This window comes from Cherax quadricarinatus, unplaced genomic scaffold (assembly GCF_038502225.1).
Source record: "Cherax quadricarinatus isolate ZL_2023a unplaced genomic scaffold, ASM3850222v1 Contig315, whole genome shotgun sequence".
Classification (NCBI taxonomy): domain Eukaryota; kingdom Metazoa; phylum Arthropoda; class Malacostraca; order Decapoda; family Parastacidae; genus Cherax; species Cherax quadricarinatus.
Window position 1 is genome coordinate 117,456 of NW_027195341.1, and position 12,387 is coordinate 129,842.

The 12,387-nt window shown below is 40.1% G+C and overlaps 1 protein-coding gene across 1 annotated transcript in view; it reads right to left on the reverse strand.

Moving 5' to 3' along the window:
* Nucleotides 1–12,387, reverse strand: part of rempA (intraflagellar transport protein rempA) — a 178,168-nt gene that overhangs the window by 110,818 nt on the left and 54,963 nt on the right. Inside the window, exon 3 of the mRNA XM_070080315.1 lies at nt 10,232–10,377. Coding sequence (XP_069936416.1) covers nt 10,232–10,377 — 146 coding nt within the window. The remainder of the gene's footprint in view (nt 1–10,231; nt 10,378–12,387) is intronic.

A 12,387-nucleotide genomic window follows, 5' to 3' on the forward strand; every position in this document is an offset into this window, starting at 1 on the left:
TTTAGAAAGACACGTAGGCAAACACTATAACATATTTATTAGAAAACGTTTCGGTCCTGGGACCTTGATCACTTCTAACATACAGAGGTAGAAAGACATTATATATATAGGAGTAGAGTGAGATGTGACGCACGTCCGCCTGAATGAGCATCGAAATGCCTCTAACAGAGACGATGTAAGGTACGCCTGTGTCCTCCACAGAGACTCCACGGGGCATTTGATGAACTGGAACGAGGCACAACTCATTCTCACCGAACCAGACCTCAGACGCCGACGGTTCCTAGAAGCCTCACTAATCGCCATCACCGACACTAAAGAACGCAACACTGGAAACTACAAAATTTCAAAAACATTGGCATACATGATACTTAAACAGCACCAACCCAACAACACAGGATTCACATGATTTCATCGTCTACCCGTCCTCATCATAGGTAGAGGTTGTTTTGATAAGGACCTGCCTCGCATGGGCCAGTAGGCCTTCTACAGTGTTCCTCCATTCTTATGTTCTTATGACATTCCTCAGATCATGTGCGTCACATCTCACTCTCCGCCTATATATATAATGTCTTTCTACCTCTGTATGCTAGAAGTGATCAAGGTCCCAGGACCGAAACGTTTTCTAATAAATATGTTATAGTGTTTGCTTACGTGTCTTTCTAAACCATTTCTATCTTTATCCCATTAATCCCAGCTGCCTTACCCTTTTTCATTTTACCTACTGCCTCACGAACTTCCCCCACACTCACAACTGACTCTTCCTCACTCCTACAAGATGTTATTCCTCCTTGCCCTATACACGAAATCACAGCTTCTCTATCTTCATCAACATTCAACAATTCCTCAAAATATTCCCTCCATCTTCCCAATACCTCTAACTCTCCATTTAATAACTCTCCTCTCCTATATTTAACTGACAAATCCATTTGTTCTCTAGGCTTCCTTAACTTGTTAATCTCACTCCAAAACTTTTTCTTATTTTCAACAAAATTTGTTGATAACATCTCATCCACTCTCTCATTTGCTCTCTTTTTACATTGCTTCACCACTCTCTTAACCTCTCTCTTTTTCTCCATATACTCTTCCCTCCTTGCATCACTTCTACTTTGTAAAAACTTCTCATATGCTAACTTTTTCTCCCTTACTACTCTCTTTACATCATCATTCCACCAATCGCTCCTTTTCCCTCCCGCGCCCACTTTCCTGTTTACCTGGAGTTTACCTGGAGAGAGTTTCGGGGGTCAACGCCCCCGCGGCCCGGTCTGTGACCAGGCCTCCTGGTGGATCAGCCCCTGATCAACCAGGCTGTTGCTGCTGGCTGCACGCAAACCAACGTACGAGCCACAGCCCGGCTGATCAGGAACTGACTTTAGGTGCTTGTCCAGTGCCAGCTTGAAGACTGCCAGGGGTCTGTTGGTAATCCCCCTCGTGTGCTGGGAGGCAGTTGAACAGTCTCGGGCCCCTGACACTTATTGTATGGTCTCTTAACGTGCTAGTGACACCCCTGCTTTTCATTGGGGGGATGGTGCATCGTCTGCCAAGTCTTTTGCTTTCGTAGTGAGTGATTTTCGTGAGCAAGTTCGGTACTAGTCCCTCTACGATTTTCCAGGTGTATATAATCATGTATCTCTCCCTCCTGCGTTCCAGGGAATACAGGTTTAGAAACCTCAAGCGCTCCCAGTAATTGAGGTGTTTTATCTCCGTTATGCGCGCCGTGAAAGTTCTCTGTACATTTTCTAGGTCGGCAATTTCACCTGCCTTGAAAGGTGCTGTTAGAGTGCAGCAATATTCCAGCCTAGATAGAACAAGTGACCTGAAGAGTGTCATCATGGGCTTGGCCTCCCTAGTTTTGAAGGTTCTCATTATCCATCCTGTCATTTTTCTAGCAGATGCGATTGATACAATGTTATGGTCCTTGAAGGTGAGATCCTCCGACATAATCACTCCCAGGTCTTTGACGTTGGTGTTTCGCTCTATTTTGTGGCCAGAATTTGTTTTGTACTCTGATGAAGATTTAATTTCCTCATGTTTACCATATCTGAGTAACTGAAATTTCTCATCGTTGAACTTCATATTGTTTTCCGCAGCCCACTGAAAGATTTGGTTAATGTCCGCCTGGAGCCTTGCAGTGTCTGCAATGGAAGACACTGTCATGCAGATTCGGGTGTCATCTGCAAAGGAAGACACGGTGCTGTGGCTGACATCCTTGTCTATGTCGGATATGAGGATGAGGAACAAGATGGGAGCTAGTACTGTGCCTTGTGGAACAGAGCTTTTCACCGTAGCTGCCTCGGACTTTACTCTGTTGACGACTACTCTCTGTGTTCTGTTAGTGAGGAAATTATAGATCCATCGACCGACTTTTCCTGTTATTCCTTTAGCACGCATTTTGTGCGCTATTACGCCATGGTCACACTTGTCGAAGGCTTTTGCAAAGTCTATATATATTACATCTGCATTCTTTTTGTCTTCTAGTGCATTTAGGACCTTGTCGTAGTGATCCAATAGTTGAGACAGACAGGAGCGACCTGTTCTAAACCCATGTTGCCCTGGGTTGTGTAACTGATGGGTTTCTAGGTGGGTGGTGATCTTGCTTCTTAGGACCCTTTCAAAGATTTTTATGATATGGGATGTTAGTGCTATTGGTCTGTAGTTCTTTGCTGTTGCTTTACTGCCCCCTTTGTGGAGTGGGGCTATGTCTGTTGTTTTTAGTAACTGAGGGACGACCCCTGTGTCCATGCTCCCTCTCCATAGGATGGAAAAGGCTCGTGATAGGGGCTTCTTGCAGTTCTTGATGAACCCAGAGTTCCATGAGTCTGGCCCTGGGGCAGAGTGCATGGGCATGTCATTTATCGCCTGTTCGAAGTCATTTGGCGTCAGGATAACATCGGATAGGCTTGTGTTAATCAAATTTTGTGGCTCTCTCATAAAAAATTCATTTTGATCTTCGACTCTCAGTCTGGTTAGCGGCTTGCTAAAAACTGAGTCATATTGGGACTTGAGTAGCTCACTCATTTCCTTGCTGTCATCTGTGTAGGACCCATCTTGTTTAAGTAGGGGCCCAATACTGGACGTTGTTCTCGATTTTGATTTGGCATAGGAGAAGAAATACTTTGGGTTTCTTTCGATTTCATTTATGGCTTTTAGTTCTTCCCGCGATTCCTGACTCCTAAAGGATTCTTTTAGCTTAAGTTCGATGCTTGCTATTTCTCTGACCAGTGTCTCCCTACGCATTTCAGATATATTGACCTCTTTTAGCCGCTCTGTTATTCTTTTCCGTCGCCTGTAAAGGGAGCGCCTGTCTCTTTCTATTTTACATCTACTCCTCCTTTTTCTTAGAGGAATAAGCCTTGTGCATACATCGAGTGCCACCGAGTTAATCTGTTCTAGGCATAAGTTGGGGTCTGTGTTGCTTAGTGTATCTTCCCAGCTTATATCGGTTAGGACTTGGTTTACTTGGTCCCACTTTATGTTTTTGTTATTGAAGTTGAATTTGGTGAATGCTCCCTCGTGACTAGTAACCACAAACTTCTGCTGAAACCTACAAGATACCTCTTCGACCCCATTGCCTATGCTCTCATTAGCCCATCTATCCTCCAATAGTTGTTTATATCTTACCCTAACTGCCTCCTCTTTTAGTTTATAAACCTTCACCTCTCTCTTACCTGATGCTTCTATTCTCCTTGTATCCCATCTACCTTTTACTCTCAGTGTAGCTACAACTAAAAAGTGATCTGATATATCTGTGGCCCCTCTATAAACATGTACATCCTGAAGTCTACTCAACAGTCTTTTATCTGCCAATACATAATCCAACAAACTACTGTCATCATATCTTGTATACTTATTTATCCTCTTTTTCTTAAAATATGTATTACCTATAACTAAACCCCTTTCTACACAAAGTTCAATCAAAGGGCTCCCATTATCATTTACACCTGGCACCCCAAACTTACCTACCACACCATCTCTAAAAGTTTCTCCTACTTTAGCATTCAGGTCCCCTACCACAATTACTCGCTCACTTGGTTCAAAGGTTCCTATACATTCACTTAACATCTCCCAAAATCTCTCTCTCTCCTCTACATTCCTCTCTTCTCCAGGTGCATACACGCTTATTATGACCCACTTTTCGCATCCAACCTTTACTTTAATCCACATAATCTTTGAATTTGCACATTCATATTCTCTTTTCTTGGAGGAAAGATTCTTTTCCACTTCCTCATGGACACTAGAAGAAATAAAGAAGAACAAGAGCTATTTAGAAAAAGGAGAAAAAAGCTAGATGTATGTCTGTGAAGTGTGACCAAACTGTAAGTAGGAGTAGCAAGATATCCCTGTTATCTAGCGTGTTTATGAGACAGAAAAAGACACCAGCAATCCTACCATCATGTAAAACAGTTACAGGTTTCTGTTTAAATGCATGTACTTGATTTCTGATTGTTTTCATTATGTAAATCTTTATTTAATTTGAAAAAAAAGTATTTTATTTTAATATTTTTGGGTGCCTGGAACGGATTAATTTTATTTCCATTATTTCTTATGGGGAAAATTGTTTCGAGTTTCGTGAATTTCGACCTTTGGCGGGCTCTCTGGAACGGATTAATCATGAAACTCGGGGGTCCACTGTAATAATAATAATAATAATAATAATAATAATAATAATAATAATAATAAATAATAATAATAATAATAATACAAATAATTATTATAATAACAATAGAGCTTCAGTTCCCTAAATTATCAATAATTATAATTATAATAATTATTATTACAATTACGTACGTATTATGTACATAATATATAGTGATAATAATTAAAAATTCTGCAGCTAGTTGGCACACCTGATTCCAAAACATCCGGTAAGCAGTACATCACTGTGGGAGCAGTTCTCTCCTGCTTTGCTAACATTTTTGACAGTCATTTGGCCAAATTTCATTTTTCTAACCATGGGTCCTAAGAAAATAAGTGCAAAGGACAGTGCTGAGAAGAAAAAGACAATGATTTCCATAGAATTAAAGCATGAAATCATAGATAAACATAAGCAAGGCGCACGAGTTGTGGATTTAGCCAGATAATACCAGCGAAGTGCATCTACTATATGTACGATACTAGAGCAGCAGGAGCTGATAAAGGCTATAGCACCAGCCAAGGGCATTACAATAATGTCTAAGCTGCGAACCTCTGTCCATGAAAAGATGGAGAAGCTGCTGCTGATGTTGTTGAGAGAGAAGCAGCTTGGAGGAGATACCGTGATTGAGGGTATCATCTGCGAGAAGGCACGAGGTATTTACTCTGATTTGCTGCAGCAGACCCCAGGCACTTCAATGGACAAGGCATTGGAAAAGCCGTTTAAAGCCAGCCAGGGCTGGTTCGAAACTTTAAAAGGAGGGCCAGCATTCATTCTGTCATCAGGCATGGTGAGGGAGCGAGCTCTGATGTGAAGGCAGCTGAGGATTTCCTCAAAACTTTTGCTGAAGTGATAGCAGCTGAAGAATACATCCCTCAGCAAGTCTTCAACTGTGACGAGACAGGGCTCTTTTGGAAGAAGATGCCAAGGACTTACATAACTGCTGAGGAGAAGAAGATGCCAGGCCACAAACCCATGAAGGATAGGTTGACCCTCGAATTGTGGGCCAATGCGAGTGGTGACTGCAAAATCAAGCCACTGCTGGTATATCATTCGGAAAACCCCAGAGCCTTTAAGTCACACAAGACTCTAAAAGAAAAACTGCAGGTTATGTGGAGGGCAAACCCAAAGGAATGGGTCACCAGGCAGTTCTTTATGGAGTGGGCAAACAGGAAAATAACCTACCTCTGCAAGCCCTTCTCGTCCTGGACAATGCACCTGCTCACCCACCGAACCTCAAAGACGACATCCTTGAAGAGTTCAAGTTTATAAACGTTCTCTTCCTTCCACCCAACACCACCCCGATCCTGCAGCCCATGGACCAAGAGGTGATTTCTAATTTCAAGAAGCTCTTCACCAGGCACTTGTTCCACCGCTGCTTCGATGTAATGGAGAGCACAAACTTGACCCTTCGAGAGTTCTGGAAGGACCACTATAACATTGTGATATGCCTCAGAATTATAAATATGGCCTGGCAGAGTGTTACAAGGAGGACCTTGAACTCTGCGTGGAAGAAGCTATGGCCTGAGATTGTGTCTGAAAGGGACTTTGAAGGATTCGAACCCGAAGCGGCAGCGGTGGACGAGATTGTGTCCCTCGGAAAGTCCACGGGAATGGAAGTGGATGAAGAAAATGTGAACGAGCTCATCAAGGAGCACTCCGAGGAGTTGGCGACGGAGGAGTTAGATGAACTACATATGCAGCATCATCATGAAGTTTTGAAGGACATTTGTACCGTGGAGGAGCCAGATGTGGAGGAGGTTATCTCTACAAGTGAGATAAAGGAAATGTTGGGAATCTGGGAGAGACTTTCAGAGTTCATTGCAATGAAACACCCAGAGAAAGTTGCAACTGGTCGTGCATCGGAGCTATTTAATGACAATTGCCTAACTCATTTCCGAAACGTTCTGAAAAGGAGGCTGAAACAAACTTCCTTGGACAGGTTTTTATTGAAACGCCCTGCAGAAGAAAGTGAGGAAAGAGTGAAGAAAAAGCCAAAAATCAGTGAAAAGTAAGAACAACTGAAAGAAGTAAAAAGTTAAACAAAACAAATTGTACCAGTTATGTTCCATGATTAAACAAAACAAATTATATCAGTTATGTTCAGTGATTTAATAAAACAAATTGTATCAGTTACGTTCAGCGATTTAACAAAACAAATTGTATCAGTTAAGTGATAAAACAAACTATGAATTAAGCTCAGCGATGAAACAAAACAATGTTGTTGTTGGAGGTTTACAGGGCCACTAACATTATACACCGCACTGCAAATCTCCCACCCTCAACCTCCCCTACACTCAACCTCCTCCACACTCAACCTCTGCCACCATCTCTGCTAGAAGTAAGTACATATACACTTTATTTTTATTTTTCAACAAACTGACTGTATCCCACCAAGGCAGGGTGGCCCAAAAAGAAAAACAAAAGTTTCTCTTTTTAACCCTTTGACTGTCATTCTATGTCGCAAAATATTTGAAAAAAAAAAAAAATAATTTTTTCTTATGAAAATGTTAGAATTATTTTTCTGATTGTTTTAGTCCCCCCCCCAAATTTTTTTTTGCCATCAGTACTTACCGAGATATAGAGGCGTGAAGTTTGCAGAAAATGAACTGCATATGGCAACAGCAGTGACTGCCGCTCACCCGGTAAACTTTAGTTTACTTGTATTCAAAGGTTTGTTGTTTTTTTCACTATTTTATTTTTTCACATAACTTATGTGGCCTGTGAGACCAAAGTAAGGTGCAATGTACATATATACACTCGTTGTATACAACACTAAGCACACAAACATATTTATCAATATATTGTTTACAAAGCTTGTTTACAAAAACAAACAATACAAAAAATTGTTTATTACTATTGTTCTATAATATATATACCAATGGACAGTCACTGGACATATTCCTAGAAGTTCTGCAGCTTGTGGAACTCTTTGAAACATGGTGTCATACACAATGGTATTTTACACTCCTCACACATAAAACCAGTGTGTGTGCATTTTTGTGGACTTTATTTTTTATGTGCAAAGACAAAACACCTCATCTGAGCAGTTTTCTTCAAAGTATTAGCAGGCAGTTGTGTTATGTAGTTATCCTAGGTAAATGGTCGTGTGTCATCATTCCTTCCTTCCTACCTTCCTGCATTCCTTTCCTACCTTCCTTCCTATCTTCCTGCATTCCTTTCTTACCTTCCTTCCTATCTTCCTGCATTCCTTTCTTACCTTTCTTCCTATCTTCCTGCAATCCTTTCCTACCTTCATGCATTCCTTTCCTACCTTCCTGCATTCCTTTCCTACCTTCCTTCCTACCTCCCTGCATTCCTTTCCTACCTTCCTGCATTCCTTTCCTACCTTCCTGCATTCCTTTCCTATCTTCCTTCCTACCTTCCTGCATTCCTTTCCTACCTTTCTGAATTCCTTTCCTACTTTCCTGCATTCCTTTCAAACCTTCCTTCCTACCTTCCTGCATTTCTTTCCTACCTTCCTGCATTCCTTTCCTACCTTCCTGCATTCCTTTCCTACCTTCCTGCATTCCTTTCCTACCTTCCTGCATTCCTTTCCTATCTTCCTGCATTCCTTTCCTACCTTCCTTTCCTGCCTTCCTTCCTACCTTCCTGCATATCTTTCCTACCTTCCTGCATTCCTTTCCTACCTTCCTGCATTCCTTTCCTACCTTCCTGCATTCCTTTCCTGCTTTCCTTTCCTACCTAACTTTCTACCTTCCTGCATTCCTTTCCTACCTTCTTGCACTCCTTTCCTACCTTCCTTCCTACATTCCTTCGTCTTTCCTTCCTTACTTTTTTCCTTCCTTTCATCTCATCCTTCCTTCATTCCTGCCTTCTCTTCTTCCTTCCTTCTGGTTTCTATAATATATATACACATATATAGTCACTGGATACTTTCATATAACTGCTATTATCTTCATTCAGCAAGCTTGTCTTGTGTGCAAGTGTGTGGCTTATAATTGTTTTGAGTCAGGGGTCGGCAGCTGTCAAAATGACATATTATTTCATTACTCACTCCCCCTACCGCCAGTCAAAACAATGGGGTTGGATGCTCGCTTCCACTCCATTCTATCCAATTATCTTTCTCCCTCATTCCACTTCATTGTTCATTCTCCTTCACTCTTCATTCTCCTTCACTCCTCAATCTCCTTCACTCTTCATTCTCCTTCACTCTTCATTCTCCTTAATTCTTCATTCCCCTTCATTCTTCCTTCTCCTTCATTCTTCCTTCTCCTTCATTCTTCCTTCTCCTTCCTTCTTCATTCTCCTTCATTCTTCATTCTCCTTCATTCTTCATTCTCCTTCATTCTTCTGGTATCCTGGGCATTGCTTTTGGTCTCAAACTCCTCAAAACCATGAAATTGATCTTCACTGACACTTCCATCTGTGTTAGAGCATCACTTGGGAAGAGAAGAGTCCCAGATTTGCTGGGAAGTCACATATTTCTTAAGCGCTAGGCATGCTGAACAAGGACGACTGAAATGGCATTCCCACAATGCACCACTGGCTCCCCGTTTTTTTTTATATGGTGCACACTGACCGTGGAGACCCATTCTCTCACATGTGGGCCTACCAGCTTTCTCCTGCTTGATTTGAAGACACTAGAATTTACGCGTATAAATACGTCGAAAACAGTGGCGCGTAAGACGTATATATATACAACCAAAACAGTCAAAGGGCTAAATTTAGTAATTTATACAGGGGAAGGGGTTACTAGGCCCTTGCTCCCGGCATTTTAGTCGCCTCTTACAACACGCATGGCTTACAGAGGAAGAATTCTGTTCCACTTCCCCATGGAGATAAGAGGAAATAAACAAGAACTAGAAAGAAAATAGAAGAAAACCCAGAGGGGTGTGTATATACTGTATATGCTTGTACATGTGTGTGTAGTGTGACCTAAGATACACTTTATATGAACAGTTTATTATTTCTTTATATTCTGTAGTGTATTATGATTTATTATGTGTTTATATATGATATTTTCAGTGTTTTCCTTAGAAAACTAGTGATCTACTGCAGTTAGCCTCAAAAATACTCCATTTTCTCTTACAATAAGAGCATGGTAAGATACTCTCACTATATACACACAGGAAATGGCGGATGCTTCCACCGCTGCCTCTGCCACTATATTATGGCCTATTTTATTCATTCTAGAGTATATATCATGTTTCTGTGTTAATTAAAATGTTTATTATGTCATATTAGATGAATTTTGATAGATAAATAAGCCGTATAGTTGACAGTAGCATCACATTCAAGTGTTTTTTTCTCGGCTCTCCAGAGTTCAGGAACAGATTAATGGCTTTTCGTTTAATTTAAATGAGCAAAGTTAATTTGATATACGAGTAAATTGAGTAACGAGTTAGCTCCTGGAATGGATTAAACTCTTAAGTCAAGGTTCCACCGTATTTTCGTTTTGGGGATTTTCTTTCCTTTTGGGTCACCCTGCCTCGGTGGGAGACGGCCAACTTATTGAAAAAAAAAAAAAAAAATAGTACTATGTGTTGTTAATTATTACTGGGTAAGTCATACTCTACAACAGCTATGGCACCTCACTGTCAATAAAATTTTACACTCAATATAAAAATAGATCTTAACCTGTTTTACTGCTCCTGAGATGACTGAAGGATTCTGTAACTTCCAATCTTTCTCAGGGTCACTTGAATATTCATCTTCACCAGGTTTATGCTCCTCAAATTTCCACATGGCCACACTACCAAGATTGGTTCCAGCACACAAGATCTCTGTAGAAAACAAAATGTTATGTAGTACTGTATACTGATACAGAATAAAAGACACAGCATAGAAGTTGATAAATGAATATAAAAACAAAAACAATATTTCTTAGCACCATCATCAGGGAGAACAAAAGGCCACAGTTGTAAACTAGGGTGAAATGGCATCAAAGAATACAAAATTTTTTTTTAATTGAGTTGTAGGTTTCAGGAACGGGATTAAAAAGGAGTCAAATGAGACACAGTGTAAACTTAAAAGAGTTATATGATAAACTAAAAACTATATACTGGATACAAAGAGCAATGTTCTATTCCTGTAATCACAAGATGGATAGTGTTTCAACAGAGCTGCTGTAAGAATCTGCATATTCCTCTTCACCAGACAAGTTTCACTTTCATTTTTAAAGGTTGGGAAAAAAAAAAATTTCCAGAGAAGCAAAATATGAAACATGAAGGGGGACAAAAATATTTCAAATATTTCAGCTCAATAACAAAAACTGCTTTGGAGGTTTTTCTCAAAAAATCTGAGTTGAATACCGAAGACTCCGCTCAACCAACTGTTGTGGTTTGCATCACAAATAGTAGTAGTATACCTCAGATAGGGCTACTCACTAAAATAAGTTGAGGTAAGATTAAGATTCTTAGCTAGTAAATACAACATTTTCAAAAATCTTGTACGCTGACCTTTCTGTGGATATTAATTATGATATTACAGATTTAGTACAAGGCTACATGGCAAAATTAAACCTAAATACTGCAAATGATTTCAAGAAAAAGAGAAGACATCCAGTAGACAAGGAGAATAGCTACTGTTGTTACAAGCAGATTCTGTAAGGTGTGCACCAGAAAGATATATTTTACTGTATTTCACAATCAAGACAGGTTCAGCTTGAGTAGTGTTATTATTAAGTATCAAAGAATGCCTCGTCCAATCATCTTCCAATGTTCAACACTTGCATACAGTAACTAAGACTAAATTCTTGTAACAAGTGGCCTGTTCACATGACATATGACCAAAATTCTTGAACCCATTCCCAGCATCCTGGAATGACTTGGATAACTTCCAAAACCCTCAGTGCCATAGCTTTAACCCCTTGACTGTCGCAACCCCAAATCCTGAGGTGTCTCCTGGTGTCGCAAAATTTCCCCCCCAGAAAATATTTTTTCTTATGAAATGATAGAGAATCTTTTCCCGATTGTAATGACACCAAAAGAACGAAATTTGATGAAAAACTGACGGAATTACACTCTCGCGAAGTTAGCGACCTAGGTGATATTTACAAAGCGGCGATTTCGCCCACTTTGAGCAATATTTTCGGCTAATTCCACTGTTCCAGTTGACGAAACTCATAGCTATTTCTTTAGAACTCCATTTTTTCTATCAACTGAGTACAAGAAACTGCCCATTTCCCACTCTCAACTACCCAATAACGTAGTCAGAAATTTGCAATTTGGCCAATTTCATAAAAAATATGACAATTTCAAAATAGGGTCCAGAATGAACAGTGCAGGCATTCCTGGCTCTAAAATAACATTTTCTTTGTTCATCAGTCACATCTCCAGGCCCCTCTGATGTTACTCTTGCTTTCTATTTTGAATTTTTATTCAAACAAAAAATAGAAGATTTACTGTCATGCAGACTACTGCAATATTGTAATAATTGTATAAATAATGTCAACCCATTCATGACTGCATATTAGAATGGCTAGTTGGACATTTATTGGAAAATGACATCATTTGTTTACTTTTGAACATCAGCAAAAATCAAAGATTTCCCATATTTTGAGCTCCATTTCAAGGTTCTTTTCATAGTAAAACCAATCAAAATCACCTCTGTTTCTATATGTTTTCCATTCTATCAAATGAGACCAAGAAAACGAGAATTATTTTTTTTTATTATCACACCGGCCGATTCCCACCAAGGCAGGGTGGCCCGAAAAAGAAAAACTTTCACCATCATTCACTCCATCACTGTCTTGCCAGAAGGGTGCTTTACACTACAGTTTTTAAACTGCAACA